Source organism: Haematobia irritans, chromosome 5 (genome assembly GCF_050003625.1).
Source record: "Haematobia irritans isolate KBUSLIRL chromosome 5, ASM5000362v1, whole genome shotgun sequence".
NCBI lineage: Eukaryota > Metazoa > Arthropoda > Insecta > Diptera > Muscidae > Haematobia > Haematobia irritans.
Window position 1 is genome coordinate 115,743,589 of NC_134401.1, and position 21,042 is coordinate 115,764,630.

General features: G+C 32.7%; 1 protein-coding gene across 1 annotated transcript in view; it reads left to right on the forward strand.

Moving 5' to 3' along the window:
• The window catches only part of LOC142237669 (oxysterol-binding protein-related protein 9-like), an 85,414-nt gene extending 64,659 nt beyond the window's left edge, over positions 1–20,755 (forward strand). Inside the window, exons 7-15 of the mRNA XM_075309063.1 lie at positions 9,626–10,144; positions 10,234–10,385; positions 12,096–12,197; positions 12,265–12,439; positions 12,493–12,628; positions 12,700–12,786; positions 15,591–15,712; positions 19,337–19,442; positions 19,527–20,755. Coding sequence (XP_075165178.1) covers positions 9,626–10,144; positions 10,234–10,385; positions 12,096–12,197; positions 12,265–12,439; positions 12,493–12,628; positions 12,700–12,786; positions 15,591–15,712; positions 19,337–19,442; positions 19,527–19,613 — 1,486 coding nt within the window. The 3' untranslated portion in view covers positions 19,614–20,755. The remainder of the gene's footprint in view (positions 1–9,625; positions 10,145–10,233; positions 10,386–12,095; positions 12,198–12,264; positions 12,440–12,492; positions 12,629–12,699; positions 12,787–15,590; positions 15,713–19,336; positions 19,443–19,526) is intronic.
• The last annotated feature ends 287 nt before the right edge of the window (positions 20,756–21,042 follow it).

The window sequence follows — 21,042 nt, forward strand, 5'->3', positions numbered from 1 at the left end:
ATTCCAGCTTTGGAAGACAACATTTCCGAAGAAATTCGGGCTATTCCGGCCGAAATGCTCGAAAAAGTTGCCCAAAATTAGACTTTCCGAATGGACCACCTAAGACGCAGCCGCGGTCAACATTTAAATGAAATTATCTTCAAAAAGTAAATGTCATGGACCAATCTAACGTTTCAAATAAAGAACCGATGAGATTTTGCAAATTTTATGCGTTTTTTTTTAAAAAAAAGTTATCAAGCTCTTAACAAATCACCCTTTAGATTTCAGTTGTCGTAGGCCGTATAAATAAGGGCTTTAAACCCAAATATTAATAGATTTAAAGCCTAATGTGTATGAAATTAAAGTAACTATCTTAAAAGGATTGGAATTTTCTTATTTCATAAAAAACATCCTTGCAATAATTATGAAATTTTGAAATTATGCAATTGCCAACGTGGGTTACATAAGGTAAAATGTCCCGTTGTTTTTAAAGTTTTACTCAGTCTACCAGTCTATCAAAATGTCGGTTTACAGAAATATGACAATCATAAATTAGGAAGTGCAAACTTCTTTTTAACAATTGGAGAGCCCGTTGGATTCTGGATTAGAGTTGAGTTGAACATCCTGTTTATTTCAATGTCTTAAATGTCAGATGTCTTATGTTAAATTAACATTTTCCAGTTCTACTAGTTCTCCAAAACGATAAGCCCCCAAAAGTTCACTAATGTCCTATCCATAAAGAAGGGCATTCTCACACTCACAACAAAGGAATATGATCATCCCAAACATGTTTTAAGAGCAAAATGTTATTAAATAAATAACAATAGTTTGTTAAACTTGAAATCTTAGTTTTTCCTTTATTTACTTTTAATTCATCCTTCCTGATATTTCGCGATTTCACTGAATTGCTTCTTCAGAGGCATTCGATATATAAGACAATGATTACACAAAAGTTCTTATTAGAGCTAATGGAGATTCACTAATCTCGCCTGATTTGTCTATTGCACTATATGTTATTTTTGTACGGTGAACATGGAACATTTTTGTCGCAAAAATGTTGTTTTCTCTGGTTGCAGAAATCAGATACATAATTTTCGAGAAAATAATATGGTTGCCACAAACATGTGGCATGTTCACTCTTGAAACAGGTTTGGGCTGATCATATCTCTTCTCTGGGTACAAGAAGTCCTTGATTTTGTCCATCCCCACAGCTCATACTAGTCTGGTAAAATATCTCTTTGAAAGATTTGTGGCAACATATGATTGGTTTCGAGTTGGTTGCTAATATTTCTACCTGAAAAACGCAACAGTAATAATTGCGCGATATTGTTAGCACACTGAAAAAAATATTGTCGTGAGGTCAAAGATTTCATGTCTTTAAAATACGAATGCAAATTTTGCTTAGCAAAGAAGACGCATTTCTCTAAGATAAAGATTTTTTCCTTGTCCAAAAGCCGATAAACTTTTCAATAAAGTCGTATTGTCCTTATAATTAAGTGATTTCACTTAAAAATGGGTATCATAACATGAAAAAAAAATGTTTGGGCTAAGGTCAACTTGACTTTAATAATTCAGAAAAATTCTTTAAATTTAATGAAATTGTCTTTAAATTTGTTGTCTTTTTGCATCTTGACTACAAAGCAAAAAATCGGTCAAATATAGGACATGTTTTTCAACACTTTATTTTAAAGACGTCACGACGTTTTTCGGGAGGTTCAAGTGTAGTTCACTTTGGGTTGAGTGAATTACCCGAATTTATTCTGATAATTGGTTGATAGTTTTGCTGCAAGTAGAGGATGCTGATGAGGAATGTGGTAATTCCGAAACAGCTGTACATCCAACCATCTTGCAGTCTATAGGGCTTTGCCCAAATAAATTTGACAAGCATACTTTTCCTCTGTTAGTTAAGCTACACTTGTAGTTTAGTCAATGCATGGCTTTAAGCTGAGATCAAAAACAACAATAACGATTGAAGAGAAGCCAACAATAACAAACAAAACGAAAGACGTCTTTTACTTGAAACATACCATAATTTCTACTGGAAGTCGAGTCTTAATTTTAAAAATAAGGTTGTCGTTAACTCGTTTTTAAAGAACTTGATAGCATATGAAGAAAAGAAGCTGAAAAAGAGAAAAATTAAAATTTGCTTCGTAGAAGCACGTACACAAACCCCAAATTTAAAAGAGAATTGTGTCTTAAAAGTATCCTTACATATATTCTCCGCTTCTTTGGCTCGGAATCAATACCAAAATTTTTAAAGTAAAGGCAAAATCTTTGGAACCGGGCATGCTTTTTTTTTCAGTGCAGATTTGGAATTGTTTTGAACACAAGACTGCATTCGTGTTCTTTTTCTGACCACAGTGATAGTGTGGATACCCTGACGGTCGTTCTTGTTGCAGACTATTTGGCCAATATATGTAAAGGCAATAGATACAATATGGCATTAAGGGCAGCTGTACAAATTTTATTGATTGAGTCGGAGATTCACAAGGACACCATTTGTCTAATTTTTGAGTCAAAATCTGGATACAAGTCATCCAGAATCCATGCCACTGGCGGAAAAGATATACAAAAAGCTTACAACTTCAACTTGGTGTGTCCCCAGTGGCGCCTCTTGCCATTACCTTATAGTGTTGGCCATTCGCAAACGAATCCACTATGGCACAGAAACATTTTGCTATTAGAGTACGCGTTTAAGCAATTTCTAAAACAAGCAATTACATATTTCAACACAATAAAATTGATTGGAAAATTTGTATAAAGAAAAATTCATACAAGCAAATCAATGCATATACATATATACGTATATGAATATAAAATTATTAATGCAAAGTACAAATTGTGTAAAGTACAAAATGTAACTCGAACAATTTCTATGAGTGCAAAAAAAATCCAGTGGGATGCCCCCGGGCCGACCCGCTTCACCACTGAAGTGAAAAACCCAAACGGCATAGAATTAAATCCCCGATTATGTTTTTCTACATTTAATAGGCCAAAAATTAATTTTTCATCAGTTGTGGCCAAGTATGGATAGACGATCTCGAGATGTGCTTAAAGAGAAATGTTTGTGGAAAAAATATTTTTTTAGTTTACTCATGGTAAGGAATTTCTTTTTCTAAATTCTGTCCTCTTATCACACTTTTATCTCTTTTTATTTCTACTTTTCAAACAACGCCTCTATTCCACGAGAAGGGGACGTATACATATATTGTTGTGATATCAACAACACATATCCTATTTAATATTAAATGCACGCATTATTCAAGTATGAGCAGTATGTTGCGTCGCTATGCCGCAAACATTTCTTGTTAGGAATATTCTATGTGAAAGGACAACAATTAAGAGCCTCCAAAAGAGAATATGTGTGTGGTTTGTCGTTTCGCAGTCATGCAAATGTTAATCGTTAAAATATTCCAGGCACGTATTGAAATTGTGAATTTATTTGAGAATACTACAATTGTATTTGTCATCTAATATTATATCATCAAAATTAAACAAATATAATAAATTTAAAAATACGAAAGATGTTAGGATTTTAAGTGAGAAATAGCGTGTACTCTGCTAACATCTTAAACAATCAAAGAAAATTGTTATGTAATTAAAGGCAGGAAATGATGATACCGGAAATACCAGAGACAAATATGAGCACTGTGCAATTTATCGAACACGTAGTGGAGAGGATTACTAAGGCCTTCAACATTTCACTGAAAGCTGCATGCCCTAAAGGGACAGTGTTGCCAGGTGATTTTTGATTCTTCCCCCAAAATCTTAAGAAAAAAACCCCTAAATTGGTCTAAGCTTTTTTCAAAAACCCCCAAAAATTTTCAGAATATAAAAGTACAAAAAGTGGTCCCAAAATTACGTGAAAAAAATCCTGTAGTGATACACTTTAAAAATTAAATTTAACACAAATATATATCCTGAAAGAAGAGTTCTTTCCTGAGAAACGAAATTTTAGAAAAACTAAGTTTTCTTTTGATGCTAAATTTTTTTTTCGTTTGAAGTAAATAAAAAATAAAATTTGCTATTTAAGAAAATACTTTAAAACAAAAGAGATTTTCGTTAGTTTAAAATTTCATCCCTGAGGAAATTATTTTTTCTATGGATATAATAATACAATATGTATATCAATTTAAAAAGCGGGCTTACTCTTAAAAAGCTTTCAGCTGCTAAGTTAAAATACGATTGTTTTTAATTTTGTCAAATATTAAAAATGCCCTTTCAACAGAAGAGTTTAAAAAAGATAACGAAAATAATGCTATTGGATACTAGTTTGTATTTAGATCTTCTTGTTGACTTTCCGCATCTTTTTTCTCATAACTCATGCGAGAATTGTTCCGAATTTGCTTGAGAATTGCACCACTTTATAAGGTCTGAAATAATTTTTTACCCCTAAAAATCCCCCCAAATAAATTTTACCCCTAAAAACCCCCTAAACGTGAAAAAACCCCCTAAATTTGGGGGTAAAACCCCTAACCTGGCAACACTGTAAAGGGAAGCCAAGGGGGAAAATCGACCACCATGGTGGTCTACGGAGTTAGGTAATATGAGGAAATCGTGCAGGAAGCTCTTTAACAAAGCAAAGTCCACCAGAGCTCATGTGGATTGAGACGCTTACAAGAAGAATCTGAGAGGATACAAGCGAGAACTGAGAAAGGCTCAGCATAACTCTTGGAATGATTACTGCAGCAGCATTGAGAATACGTCCGAGGCTTTCAGACTACGGAAGGTGCTAGCATCCACGAGCTCCGCTCCAGGTTTCATTAAAACATCGGAGGGCAATTGGACAACGTCCAGTGAGGAGACGCTGGAGGTACTATTGGACACACATTTTCCCGGAAATCAGACGGTTGAACCATGCACTGGCGGTGCCACAGTGGCTCAGCGGTCGTTTCCTATCGAGGAAATTGTATCAGAATCTAGAATAAAATGGGCGTTAAATAGCTTTGGATCATTCAAATCCCCCGGACCTGATGGAATTACTCCGGCGGAGTTACAAGCGGTGGCTGACAGAATTATCCCCTGGTTGTCGGCGATATATATAGGATGTATCAACTTAGCATATATTCCACGAAAGTGGAGAGAATCAAAAGTCGTTTTCATACCTAAAGCGGGAAAAGCCTCTCACTCGAATGCGAAGGATCATTCCTACTTAAGACTCTGGAGAGGATGATAGATATTTATCTTAGATCTAGCGTCGATTCAAGTTTGCTCTCGAAACGACAACATGCATACTCGAAGGGCAGGTCAACTGAGACCGCATTACATGAACTAGTCAGCTTTATTGAAAGCTCACTATCTGTCAAAGAATACACAATCGTGGCATTTCTAGACATCGAAGGGGCGTTCAATAACGTCCATCCGAGCTCGATATTAAATGGACTGACAACTCTGAATGTTGATCCAGGTATACTTAGGCTGTTAGATGAACTTCTAAGGAAGAGACGCATTTCAGCCACACTAGGACAAGCAAACATACAAAGGTATGTGAACAGAGGCACTCCTCAAGGAGGAGTTCTATCACCTCTTCTTTGGAATGTTGCTATGACCTTCTGGTTTCCCTAGAAAAAGAAAGGATACAAGTGGTGGCATACGCAGATGATGTGGCGCTAGCAGTCAGGGGAAAATTCGCATCAACAGTTAGAGATATTATACAGAGAGCCCTCCGGATGACTGAGAAATGGGCGAAAGATAATGGTCTTGGGGTAAATCCTGCAAAGACAGAACTAGTCATGTACTGCAAAGATCGCAAAACTCCCACGGTTGGGCTCATTTCCTTAGGGGGTATTGAAATTCCCTTTAGGGAGTGTGCAAAATACCTTGGCGTTATTTTGGACAGGAAGCTGAACTTTAAGATAAATATTGACGAAAGGGCGAGGAAAGCAACGGTAGCTTTATACTCGTGCAAAAAGGCAATAGGGAAAAAGTGGGGACTAAAACCAAAAATTGTACATTGGCTATACACGGCAGTGGTTAGACCTATAATGCTATATGGTGTTGCAGTCTGGTGGCCGGCACTTCACCAGCCGACAAGTTTAGACAAAATTCAGCGTATGGCGTGCTTGTGTATCTCAGGTGCATTTAGCAAGACAGGAACAAACTCCCTTAATGTCATGCTACATCTATTGCCTTTAGACATTTTGGCCAAACAGTCAGCTGCAACAACGGCTGTGCGGTTGCGCGAGCTATCGCTGTGGTCGGAAAAAAGTTACGGTCACAGTTCGGTCCTCAAAATAATGCCAGATGTGCCTAACGTAGTGGATTACGCTTTGGCGAGTCCACTTCTCGACAAAAAGTTTGAGACTCTAATTCCCAACAGTGAGGCGTGGTGTACACGGACCCCGGGGAATAAAAGATATATAGATTTCTACACTGATGGCTCCAAATTGGATGGCCAAGTGGGTTTCGGAGTATATTCTAAAGATCTGGAACTTCGAATAGCGAAAAGATTACCTAATCACTGTAGTGTTTTTCAGGCTGAAATATTAGCAATAAGAGAAGTGGTGAATTGGCTGAGAAGTAATGCTCCAAGCAATATTGGCATTAATATATACTCAGACAGTCAACCTGCAATAAAATCCTTGGACTCTGTGTTCCTCAACTCGAAAACGGCCATCGACTGCCGCAAATCTCTCAATGAGATGGCTGAGCAGCACAATATTCATCTAATATGGGTGCCTGGCCACAGGAACATACCGGGGAACTGCGAATCAGATAAGCTAGCAAGGCTAGGAACTACCTTACATATTCCAGGGGAACTAGAATCTGTTGGTGTGCCTCTGGCTACCTGCAAGCTCTTACTGCGTGAGAAGGCTGTCATGATGGCAAATGTTCGATGGGAGAATTGTAAGCGTTGTAACGACACCAAGCAAATATGGCCTCATTTAAACTTAAACCGCACACTAGACATGCTAGTGTTCTCGAGACGCCAGATATCACTCCTGATATCTGCTATAACGGGTCGCTGCCTGATAGGCGATTTTACAAAAACTATTGGTGCGAAGTATAATGACTATTGTATGAGCTGTCATGATGCGGAGGAAAAGGAATCAATAAAACACCTCTTGTGTGAGTGTCCTGCATTTTGTGTAAGGCGTAAGCAAATTTTAGGGGCATATAACTTCAGATTACTGGCGGACCTGGAAAACGTTAACTTAAGCAGTATGCTAATGTTTTTGGAACAATCTGGTTGGTTCAACAGAAGAAAATAATCGAGAAGGTTCAACGGTTAAAACTAGAAGTGCCCATATGTAGTAGGTACTTTTTGTTATTGTGGTACCACAATGGACTGAATAGTCTAAGTGAGCCTGAATCTTAATCGGGCTGCCACTTTAACCTAACCTAAGGCAGGAAATTACTGTCTCTAATTCGGAAAACTATATGCCACGAAGCCACTGTGGTGCAATGGCTAGCATGCCCGCCTTTCATACTGAGGGTCGTGGGTTCAATTCATCCTAAAAATGAGGATGTGCTAAACATGGAATCGAGCAGCATCCAGTGATAAGAGAGGAGTTCACAACTGTGGTATCACAATGGACTGAATAGTCTAAGTGAGCCTGAAATATCGAACTTCCACCTAACCTAACCTAACGGTTGCCACAGATGGCAGTTTTTTTTTATTAGTAGATAAAATTTTGACAACATTTTGACAAAATTATACATAGAATAAAATTTTGACAAAATTTTCTATAGATATAAATAAAATTTAGACAAAATTTCCTATAGAAATGAAATTTTGACAAAATTTCCTATAGAAATGAAATTTTTGAAAAAATTTCCTATAGAAATGAAATTTTGACTAACTTTCCTATAGAAATGAAATTGTGACAAAATTTCCTTTAGAAATGAAATTTTGACAAAATTTTCTATAGAAATGAAATTTTGACAAAATTTCCTATAGAAATGAAATTTTGACAAAATTTCCTATAGAAATGAAATTTTGACAAAATTTCCTATTGAAATCAAATTTTGACAAAATTTCCTATAGAAATGAAATTTTGACAAAATTTCCTATAGAAATGAAATTTTGACAAAATTTCCTATAGAAATGAAATATTGACAAAATTTCCTATAGAAATGAAATATTGGCAAAATTTCCTATAGAAATGAAATTTTGACAAAATTTCCTATAGAAATGAAATTTTGACAAAATTTCCTATTGAAATGAAATTTTGACAAAATTTCCTATAGAAATGAAATTTTGACAAAATTTTCTATGGAAATGAAATTTTGACAAAATTTCCTATAGAAATGAAATATTGACAAAATTTCCTATAGAAATGAAATATTGGCAAAATTTCCTATAGAAATGAAATTTTTGAAAAAAATTCCTATAGAAATGAAATTTTTGAAAAAAATTCCTATAGAAATGAAATTTTGACTAACTTTCCTATAGAAATGAAATTTTGACAAAATTTCCTATAGAAATGAAATTTTGACAAAATTTCCTATAGAAATGAAATTTTGACAAAATTTCCTATAGAAATGAAATTTTGACAAATTTCCTATAGAAATGAAATTTTGACAAAATTTCCTATAGAAATGAAATTTTGACAAAATTTCCTATAGAAATGAAATTTTGACAAAATTTCCTATAGAAATGAAATTTTGACAAAATTTCCTATAGAAATGAAATTTTGACAAAATTTCCTATAGAAATGAAATTTTGACAAAATTTCCTATAGAAATGAAATTTTGACAAAATTTCCTATAGAAATGAAATTTTGACAAAATTTCCTATAGAAATGAAATTTTGACAAAATTTTCTATGGAAATGAAATTTTTAAAAAATTATCTATAGAAATAAAATTTTGAACGAATTATCTATAGAAATAAAATTTTGACAAAAGTTTCTATAGAAATAATTTTTTGACAAACTTTTTTTGGGAATAAAATTTTAGTAAATTATTTTTGGCTCGAATGGCAACCGTGTCTGAGATACGTCATATGCTTAGTGCACTCAACAAAAAGTTTACTTGGATTGATTCCAAGCCAAAGATGCGGCTTCTTTAAAATAAAGACATTTTTAGCGACCTATATGCCTTTCAATCTAGGATCAATAAAATAAAAATTAGGATGTAGATCTCATTTATCGAAATTTCGTTGCGTGTTTATCTTAAATCTAAAGATTAATTCTAAGATTATAAACTTTCTTTCAATTAAAATTTCATTATTTTAAAGAAATTTGTTCTTAATATTGTGTAAATTGCATATCATAAAAAATTTTATCAGTGTAGATGATGTGTTCCATTATCAAAACATTAATTTGATAATAATGTTCTATTCTTCCGCAAGTGGGAAGGAAAATCGTTGTAGACTTACAAAATCATCACAACAAAATTCTGAATTTTTCTACGACACGATAAATAGAGTTCTATCTCGGATCCGGTTTCAAGACATCTAAATATCCACTTAATTATGAATACAAAATTGAACCTCTAAAAACTAAGATTCTAAGTTATCAGATATATTCTGCAGTATTCCTTTATATTGTAATACGTAAAAGTAAAATACACATGCGATACTCGTATTTCCCTAAACCTAAAAGGATTTTTTTAAGAGCACCACACTATACGAATTTACATACATTAGAAATTCCAATTTATCTAGCATTTGATTCATTTTTGATGTTTCTCTTCTATTTTAGTGCAACCCGTGGCTTTTCAGTGGATACATCACCACCGGCAGAAGAAAAACCACCAGAGATAAATTTCTCAACGACAACGACCACAGCAACAGCCAATGTCCCAACGTCGTCGTCACCTTCAGTGCCTGAACAAGATGAATATCAAACAGCATCAAGTACGTTTAGTGATTTTGGCAATGGAACTGGTGGAGGAGGTGCGATAACAACGGGTATTGGTGGGAGTGCAAGTGGTGTTGCTGGCACTGGAGTTCGAGGGAGCCTTAGCGGTGATGGTAGTGTAGTTGTCGATAGCAGAAACTCATCACTTCGTGATTCAATAGACTATGATGCCCTCTATGAGGAAGAAGAGGATTCAAGTATTAGCATGGAAGCACATGGTTCAATGATATCACATTTACTATCACAAGTTAAAATTGGTATGGATTTAACGAAGGTGGTGCTGCCAACATTTATATTGGAAAGACGTTCCCTATTAGAAATGTATGCCGACTATTTTGCCCATCCAGATTTATTTTTAAAGTAAGTGTGTCTTATGGCAATGTGTTACAATGCATAACCATGGATGATAAAAACCAAATTGATGACATTTTTCTCTTCTTTTATTGCAGAATTGCGGATTTAGAAAATCCACGTGATCGTATTGTTCAGGTTTGCCGTTGGTATTTAAGTGCTTATCATGCTGGACGTAAAAGTGCTGTGGCCAAGAAACCCTATAATCCCATATTGGGTGAAGTGTTTCAATGTTATTGGGATATTCCTGGTAAGTGAATAAGCCGATAATGAGAAAATTGTATTTCTATAGAAAATTTTGTCAAAATTTCATCTATAGGAAATTTCGTCAAAATTTCATTTCTAATACGAAATTTTCTCAAAATTTCATTTTTATAGGAAATTTTGTCAAAATTTCATTTCTATAGGGAAATTTTGTCAAAATTTCATTTCTATAGGAAATTTTCTCAAAATTTCATTTCTATAGAAAATGTTGCCAAAATTTCATTTCTATAGGAATTTTTCTCAAAATATCCTTTCAAAAAATTTTATTTCTAAAGAATATTTTCTCAAAATTTTATTTCTATCGAAAATTTTGTCAAAATTTCATTTCTATAGGAAATTTTGTTAAAATTTCGTTTCTATAGGAAATTTTGTCAAAATTTCGTTTCTATAGGAAATTTTGTCAAAATTTCGTTTCTATAGGAAATTTTGTCAAAATTTCGTTTCTATAGGAAATTTTGTCAACATTTCGTTTCTATAGGAAATTTTGTCAAAATTTCGTTTCTATAGGAAATTTTGTCAAAATTTCATTTCTATAGGAAATTTTGTCAAAATTTCGTTTCTATAGGAAATTTTGTCAAAATTTCATTTCTATAGGAAATTTTGTCAAAATTTCGTTTCTATAGGAAAATTTCATTTCTCTAGGAAATTTTGTCAAAATTTCATTTCTCTGGGAATTTTGTCAAAATTTCATTTCTATAGGAAATTTTGTAAAAATTTCATTATATACGAAATTTTGTCAAAATTTCATTTCTATAAGAATTTTTCTCAAAATTTCCCTTCTCAAAATTTAATTTCTAAAAAATAATTTCTCAAAATTTTATTTCTAACGAAAATTTTGTCAAAGATTTATTTCTCTAGGAAATTTTGTCAAAATTTCATTTCTATAGGAAATTTTGTAAAAATTTCATTTATATACGAAATTTTGTCAAAATTTCATTTCTATAGGAATTTTTCTCAAAATTTCCCTTCTCAAAATTTAATTTCTAAAAAATAATTTCTCAAAATTTTATTTCTATCGAAAATTTTGTCAAAGATTTATTTCTGTAGGAAATTTTGTCAAAATTTCATTTCTATAGGAAATTTTGTCAAAATTTCACTTCTATACGAAATTTTGTCAAAATTTCATTTCTATACAAAATTTTCTCAAAATTTCATTTCTATAGGAAATTTTGTCAAAATTTCATTTCTATAGGAAATTTTGTCAAAATTTCATTTCTATAGGAAATTTTGTCAAAATTTCATTTCTATAGGAAATTTTGTCAAAATTTCATTTCTATAGGAAATTTTGTCAAAATTTCATTTCTATAGGAAATTTTGTCAATATTTCATTTCTATAGGAAATTTTGTCAAAATTTCATTTCTATAGGAAATTTTGTCAAAATTTCATTTCTATAGGAAATTTTGTCAAAATTTCATTTCTATAAGAAATTTTGACAAAATTTCATTTCTATAGGAAATTTTGACTATAGGAAATTTTCCCCTAAATTTTATATCTATAGAAAATTTGGAATCATGTTATTTCTATAGAAAATTTTGCCAAAATTGAATTCCTATAGAAAATTTTGCCAAAATTTTAATTCTGTAGAAAATTTTGTCAAAGTTTTATTTCTATAGAAAATAAAAAAATTTGTCGAATTTTTAGTATACAGTATACACTCAATTAATTTGTTTTTACTTTTTTCCTAACCCTATATAGGTGAATCACCCGAAGGAGACAAAGTTACCGATGGACCTGTACCTTGGTGCCGGAGAAATCAATTAACATTTTTAGCCGAACAGGTTTCACATCATCCGCCAAGTAAGTTCAAATAGGACTCCAAGTCAACAAGATTTTAAGCATTTCTTATTCTCTTTCATATTAACAGTATCTGCATTTTATGCTGAACATTACGATAAAAAGATAACATTTTCCGCACACGTCTGGACAAAATCGAAATTTCTTGGCCTATCAGTGGGTGTACACAATATCGGTGAAGGTGTAGTGACTCTGGTTGACTATGGCGAAGAATATATTGTTACGTTTCCCAATGGTTATGGAAGGTACGCTATAAAATCTAAGTATATTCGGTTTTCTAATATAAAAAAAATCTTAGATCTATATTAACAGTACCTTGGATTGAATTGGGTGGATCGGTGGAAATCAAATGTCCACAAACGGGTTTTTATGCCAATGTAGAATTTCTGACAAAACCTTTCTATGGCGGTAAACGCAATAAAGTAACTGCTGAGGTAAGTCTTCAATACTTTGAAGAAAACTGCAAATTTGAATTAATTGTTTTTTTTTATGTTTTGTATTTCAGATTTACTCGCCAAATGAAAAGAAACCCTTTGTCTCAATCGCTGGCGAATGGAGTGGTTTAATGGAAGCTAAATGGCATGACACAAATGTAATGTATACAATAGTTTTTTTTTTTTTTTTGAATGTATGTTTCTATTTATGTTCTTGTTAGCCTATTTATATCCATATTGACGTCTTAAGTATCTAAACACGAAAATTATCAAATGTATTTATGATTCCTTGGAAGCATGATGTTAAGAATATAATAAGGCAAACTATTTTGTTATAAATAGGCTATCGTAATAAGTGTAGTAAATGCTTGGAATATAACTCCCAAAGTCGATTCCAATTGTAAGGAGGAAATCATGGAGAAAAATCATTGATACATTGTACTATCGAATAGACAGACAACACGGGTACCGCTTAATCTGCTTCTTCGTAATCTGTGTGAAATCCTAATATGTTTCCTTTTTGCGGTTCTTCAGAAAATTAAAGCGACCCCAGGAAGATGACTGAATTTAAAGCATGCCGTGACTCACAAAAATTTTCGCTCCTACGATTTTAATCATGCTCATGTTCTCAGTTAAGCCCCAGCTGTATAACTTAACAAGTAAGGAAAGTCTAAAGTCGGGCGGGGCCGACTATATAAATCTGAAACCGATTTCAATAAAATTTGGCACACTTGACTACACTACTAATTGTACTCCTAGTGCAAAAAATTGGCCTCTGTGGTCATATGAGTGTAAATCGGGCGAAAGCTATATAAATCTGAACCGATTTCAATAAAATTTGGCACACTTGACTACACTACTAATTGTACTCCTAGTGCAAAATTTCAACCAAATTGGGGTAAAACTCTGGCTTCTGGTACCGCATTAGTTCATATCGGGCGAAAGATATATATGGGAGCTATATCTAAATCTGAAACGATTTCTTCCAAAATCAATAGGGTTTTATTCTGAGCCAAAACACATCCTTGTGCCAAATTTGAAGTCGATTGGACTAAAACTGCGACCTAGACTTTGATTACAAAAATGTGTTCACGGACAGACGGACATGGCTGTATCGACTCAGGAGCCCACCCTGAGCATTTTTGCCAAAGACACCATGTATCTATCTCATCTACTTCTGGGTGTTGCAAACATATGCACTAACTTATAATACCCTGTTCCACAGTGTGGCGCATAAAAATTCGAGGATTGTCCTTATATCTAATAACGACTTCTAAATTATGTTGCGTTAGTTCGGATTTTCGTTTCGTGAGTGTGCGTGAGTCCTACCAAAAATAACGTGCTTGAATAAAATTTTTCCGTCATGGGAATGACCATATGACCCTTTGTATGCAAGGCGTACGGATGGTGTTGCCAGTATTTTTCTCTACTCCTCAAAAATCCCCACTTTAAATAAAAAATTCTCAATTCTATATTTATGGGATATATTTTCAAATCAATGATGAGCACTGAAAGGTGTGCAAAATATACGACCGAATTCTCACAAAATGATTTTCCCAATTGTAAAAATATATCTTAGTCAAGTTGAGTAACATTATAAAGTAGCCCTTGTACCTTTACAATAAAATCCTGTGTCCGTTTCTAGTCGAAATGCTCCATTTGGGCCGTATTGTATGCAGTGGAATAAATAGGAGAAACGTTCTCTATTTAAAATTTTGAAGATGCGCTATGCTTCTTTTTTAATAATGTGTGTAAATAAATAGCATTTCATGCAAACCTAATTTATTATACTAAACCGTTTTTGATTGAAAAAATTTCAACAATAATCCCCACATTTATAGAAATTCCCCACCGAATCCCCAACTCAAAAATTTCGTCCCGATTCACGAGAAAATAATACCAATTTGGGCAACACTGCCCGCCTATACATTTGAAAATCCCAAATATCAGCCGATATGACGGATTAAATTAATATATTAATATTAAATTAATATATTAAACATATCGGCTGATATTTGGAATTTTCAAATTTTCAAAAAAGTGGAAAATCAACGTTTTCATTTGTAATTCTTAGATCCGATTCCTTAATGTGTTGGTATTATTTATGGTGTCGATAAAACTGCTGATCTCATACAGAAAATCCGGTCTATCTTCGGGTTAAGTAATATTTGGAGAATGAGAAACTGGTCATTAGTCTGCCATAAACTCCATTTTAAAATCTAATATGTGCACTGAACTCATTTTTAGTGGGTAATCAACGACATATATTAATATCGTTTCAATATAATTACAATCGATTTTTTTATTATGGATGTATATAATTATATAAATGTATGACTTTATGTATGCTTATATTTAATATATATTGAATGTTATTCCAATTATGCCCATGTATCATATATGTAAGGCAATTGAAGTAAAAATTATTTTTTTGTTTATTTTGCAATTTTTTTTTGGTTTGTGTAGTTATTGTATACGTAATTCCCACTAATGCCTTTCTTTGTTCTATCTTGTGTACCTTACCTGCTCCTCTATTATTTATTACCCAAAACATAAACTAATATTTCATCCTTTGTATGCTCTAACAAAGGATTTAACCTACTGCAAAACTATCCATAGTCTATATCATCAATACTCTCCATCAACGTCATCCTGTAACTGTCGATTACTTGTACTTCTCTCTTAAATATTCTGGTCAAATTTCTCTATGTTTATCTAGAAAATTAAATATATTTTTTTTAAGACTTTTTGGTGGTCCTCTATTGTGTAATGTGATGTTGTGTTGGATTTTTAGTTACATCTGTATTGTCTTTTGATCCGTCGTATTTGTAATTGTATTTAAACAAAATATATAGTAATATTTGTATTTTATCGCAACGTACTCGTATGTCGAAAAATTTACAAAAAGAATTTTTGCAATTTGGTTTTTAATTTTTACTCGTCAAAATTTTTAATTTTCTAGAAAACTGAAGTGTTTGTTGATGTAAATCGTATACCAATATTTAAGAAACAAGTTCGGCCAATCGTTGAACAAGAAGAATATGAATCACGTCGTGTATGGAAGGAAGTTACCGCTGGACTCAAGTAATACTCATTTTATTTCACATTATTTTTAAATTGCATATACATATATAGAAATATTATGATTGTTTACGATCTAAGAAGAGAAGAAAATTCTTTTTTTTTTTTTTAATTTTACATTGTAATCTTTTGTATATAAACCATAATTAGTTTCGGATCGTAATCAAATCATTTCATTTCGTAATATGTATTTTTTAAGATATGAAGTTATTTATAAATTTAAAATTTAATAATATTGTGAGACAGTTTTCGTCGATTTACAAAACCATCCTTATTGGGAGCGCAAACTGATAATGACGGGTAGTTTTTATTTTCCTCTTTCATTTGGAGAAAAAAAACCAGCTGATACGCAGCGATTACTTGCCAAAGCTTGTCCGGAGTGTTGTCCTTTGGTTTCAAAGTGCGAGTGGTTGTTTGTGTGATTCAGAAGTAGTGATTTTGATGTGGAAGATAAAGAACGCAAAAAAGCATTTGCCAAATCGTTCGAAGTTACACGCCAAGCCATTTCCCATCGATACTATTGGCAATGATTCAAAAGCTATGAAATTGGTTACCGTACGAGATGAAGCCGAGATACGTCAGAAGCACGGTTGTCACTCAAAACAAAAATATTCTACCAAAATTTTTGGGTTATTCTTGCAAAAAATTTTGAAATTTAAAATTATCTCATTTTGAAGGTTTTGGTCAAATTGTGTCGTTGGTATGAAAAAAAATAACTTCTTTCAAAGAAATATTTTAGAATTTTATTTCATCAACTTGAATTTTTTTTGTGAGAATAAATATCCCTTGATTTGTTATTTTTATTTTGCGTCATTAAGGGAAAGTTACTACATCGACAAAAAAATAAAAATTCACATTAGAAATTAAAAAATAAATTCTTTTAAAAATATTGATTTAATAGTTCGTTAATTCAAGAAGTACCTTCATGAAATATTTCGGGAATACAAGGCTACCTTAGTACCCCCAGATATCTCCCTCTGAACATAGTTATTACTGCATATGTATATTGAGGAAAAATAATACAAATGGAATTGGCCTATATCCTCATTTTCCTGCACAGAAATTTGGTAAACATAGCCCCATGTTCTGGTTTACGAATTAGGCACAACAAAGGCACAACTTTAAAAGCACTTCTAGAAGATGCACTCCCAATTATGTTCTTTATTTTAACTACCCATGAAGTTCTTTTAATTCAATTTTTCATAACTTGGTTTTTTCTTACTTTTAATGGGTAATTTTAACTTTTTTTGTTTTAAATAGGTTAAAAACAGAGTAAGAATTTATAAAATGGTACAAATCTTTTAAATTTTGTCGAAAAAATGCTAAATCTAATCCGAAAAAATTGTGATTTTTTGAAAATATTTGAAGAGAAACCTTTCCAACAATCGTTAGAATCCATTAAAAATTATAAAAAATTATAAAAGTTATTTATTTTACAAAATATCGCAGAATTTTTTGATTTACATCCAAAACATTGCATTCGGATCACACCTAAAAAAGTGATGCAAATTTAGTGCAACGGCAGTTGAAATGGAGAACTTCCGTCCTATGACAAGCCCATGTTAAATTCATCGCTTCTGCGTCAATTTTGCACCACTTCCGGATCCAAAAAGAACATTTTCACTACTTTTTTGGCGACGCTTTTTTTGCTGGGATATTGCAAAACCCGTAAAAACTTATTTTGAAACGCTCAAATGGGAAGTCCCACCCCACCCGTCTTATAGCCCACACCGAAAAAATATCACCAAAATATTTCCAATTAAAAAAAGTTGATTGAAACTGAAAATTTCTTCAATAAATAAATTAATTGATACAATTAACCTTTGATTCAAGATAGAAACATTAAGTTAATTAAGTCAATAATGGAAAATTAAAAAATTTTTAATTAAAAAATTAATGGTAACAAATTTAAAAGTTTGTCATTAAAAACTTAATTCATACAATAAAATTTTTAATCAGACTCGGAAGACTAATTCAGTTAAAAAAGATGGACATTTTTTAAATAACTTTTTTTCAACAATCAATTGTAAATGCAGAAAATAAAATTAATTAAATAAAAATTAATTAAAAAATTAATTAAGTTTTGCAATCAACATCAACTAAAATTTGCTAATGAAATCAATTAATTTTTTTCCCCCAATAAAAGTTGTGATTATAACAGGTTGGCTGATAAGTCCCCGGTCTAACAAAGAAAAACACATTTTTTGGTCAAAATTCGTTTTTATTATTCAACATAGTTCCCTTCAAGAGCGATGCAACGATTATAACGTCCTTCCAATTTGTTGATACCATTTTAGTAGTACTCCTTCGGTTTTGCCTCAAAATAGGCCTCAGTTTCGGCGATCACCTCTTCATTGCAGCCAAATTTTTTCCCTTCGAGCATCGTTTTGAGGTCTGAGAACAAGAAAAAGTCGCTGGGGGCCAGATCTGGAGAATACGGTGGGTGGGGAAACAATTCGAAGCCCAATTCATGAATTTTTGCCATCGTTCTCAATGACTTGTGACACGGTGCGTTGTCTTGGTGGAACAACACTTTTTTCTTCTTCATATGGGGCCGTTTTGCCGCGATTTCGACCTTCAAACGCTTCAATAACGCCATATAATAGTCACTGTTGATGGTTTTTCCCTTCTCAAGATAATCGATAAAAATTATTCCATGCGCATCCCAAAAAACAGAGACCTTTACTTTGCCAGCGGACTTTTGAGTCTTTCCACGCTTCGGAGACGGTTCACCGGTCGCTGTCCATTCAGCCGACTGTCGATTGGACTCAGGAGTGTAGTGATGGAGCCATGTTTCATCCATTGTCACATATCGACGGAAAAACTTGGGTGTATTACGAGTTAACAGCTGCAAACACCGCTCAGAATCATCAACACGTTGTTGTTTTTGGTCAAATGTGAGCTCGCGCGGCACCCATTTTGCACAGAGCTTTCGCATATCCAAATATTGATGAATGATATGACCAACACGTTCCTTTAATATCTTTAAAGCCTTTGCTATCTCGATCAACTTCATTTTAGGTCATTCAAAATCATTTTGTGGATTTTTTTGATGTTTTCGTCGGTAACCACCTCTTTCGGGCGTCCACTGCGTTCACCGCCCTCCGTGCTCATTTCACCACGCTTGAATTTTGCATACCAATCAATTATTGTTGATTTCCCTGGGGCAGAGTCCGGAAACTCATTACCAAGCCAAGTTTTTACTTCCACCGTATTTTTCCCTTCAGAAAACAGTATTTTATCAAAACACGAAATTCCTTTTTTTCCCATTTTTTTCACAATAACAAAAGTTGCTTCACAAAAGACGCTCTATCTCACAAACTAATTGACTTACAGACGTCAAGGTTGGTACTATATAAAAATAATATGCATTTAATACTAGCGACGCCATCTGTGTGTCAGACCGGGGACTTATCAGCCAACCTGTTACTATCATCGTGATTGAAGACATTCCAATTAAAAAATTAATTTCGTGATTGAATCAAAAACAAAATTTTTTTTGTGTAAATTTCACCGCCATCACTGAGCTTAGCTAGTTTATAAATAACTTCATCTCTTGTTCATTAAATTTTCACGAATTATATTTTATTTTTTGACTAATTTATTTCTTTTTTTACACTTAACAAGATTCAATGACATTGAAAAGGCAACAAATGCTAAATGCAAAGTCGAACAAATACAAAGAGATGAAGCGAAGACCCGTAAGGAAACAGATGTTTCATGGGATCACAAGGTGAGTAACTAAACTTTTGATTAAAATCAATAAATTAGAAATAAAAACAATATTACCAAAAATCACATGTATTTTTTCTTTCAGTATTTCAAACCAGTTGGTGAAAATTGGATATACACCAAACCACTTAGTCAACGTCTGTATCTTCAGGAGAAAGAAGATCAGAGATAATAAATCGAGTCTCAGAAGTATGCGTTGTTTATAGAGGACAATGAAATGATGAGAATGCTGTAAAGCACACTAGACATCGATACACATTTCCCAGGCCCAGTCTATAACACCACTTCAATTCTATTGAAGAATCGTACTAAACTCTACTTCTTCACCTCTATCTCTTTCATATCACTTTTTATGAATGCCGCCAAACCAAAAAAAAAACACGAATCTAGAAGATAAATATTGAGGAAATGTTGGTAAAATATTTTAGGTAAAACAAAATTATTGTAGTATTGAAGAGGAACCATGAAAAAAGACATCGTCACCCCAAAATTATCATAAAAACAAACACCATTTAAATTATTGTTAAATATACGATATATACATAAAAAATAACAAAAAGAACACCATCCCTGCATCCCTTTTATTTTTACGATGAAAGGGCAAGAGGGAGGAAAACCGTATCTACAGTTATTGTTAACAACAATCAGCCACACAACAACAACAACAATATTAGTATTAATGTAAATCTCAAAGAAAAATGCTATTAAAGTTTAAACTATACAATAATAAATAAAAAGCAACAACAATAACACACACACATACTCAGAACGAAAATAACAAAAAAATATAAAAGTTTACTTTATTCACACACCTACTACACAGCCGCCTATACAACACAATACTGAAACTGATTTAAAATAAAACTTTATAAACTATTTTCTATTCTAAGAATACACATGAAATGCTAACACACAATTTTTCCAAACACTCAATTGTATAATTATACCCTTTTCCAAGGAAAAAAACAAACAAAAAACAAAACACCTGCCTCCCCTTTTATCAATCTACACACATAACACATTCCTAGTAAATCCTCTTTACTCCCACACTCTTAATTAAGTCTATATACAACAACAATAAGCAAACAATATAAAGTCTAACTAACAAACGAAATACTAGAAAATATATATATACATATTCAAAACCAAATTAAACTTAAAAAAAACGTAAAAATAAAGAAAACAAAAACACAAATCACAAAGCTATTTTTTCATAGAAACATAAAATTATATCGAAGTAACTTAATTTAAATGTTAGTTTAGAACTCCTATTACAATTTAAACAAATAAAAATGAATTAAAGAAAAACTAAAATTTAATTTGCTATTGTTGTTGAGTATGGGTGGAGAACAGAGAACGGCTGCGATCTACCTTAACCGACCAATGTATTTAGTAAACACCAATATTTGCAATCTTAAAACACCAATTGGTAAAAAAATTCAACCACCAATATCCAATGCAACCGGCGACTGTCGGTGTTTGTTAATATGAGTGTTGGTCTCTCGAAAACACCGTAGTAAAGCAATCACACAAATTGGTTACCCATATCTCAGCAGTTTGGTATTCTCTTATTTGGTACTCTCTCAATTCCCTTGAGCTAA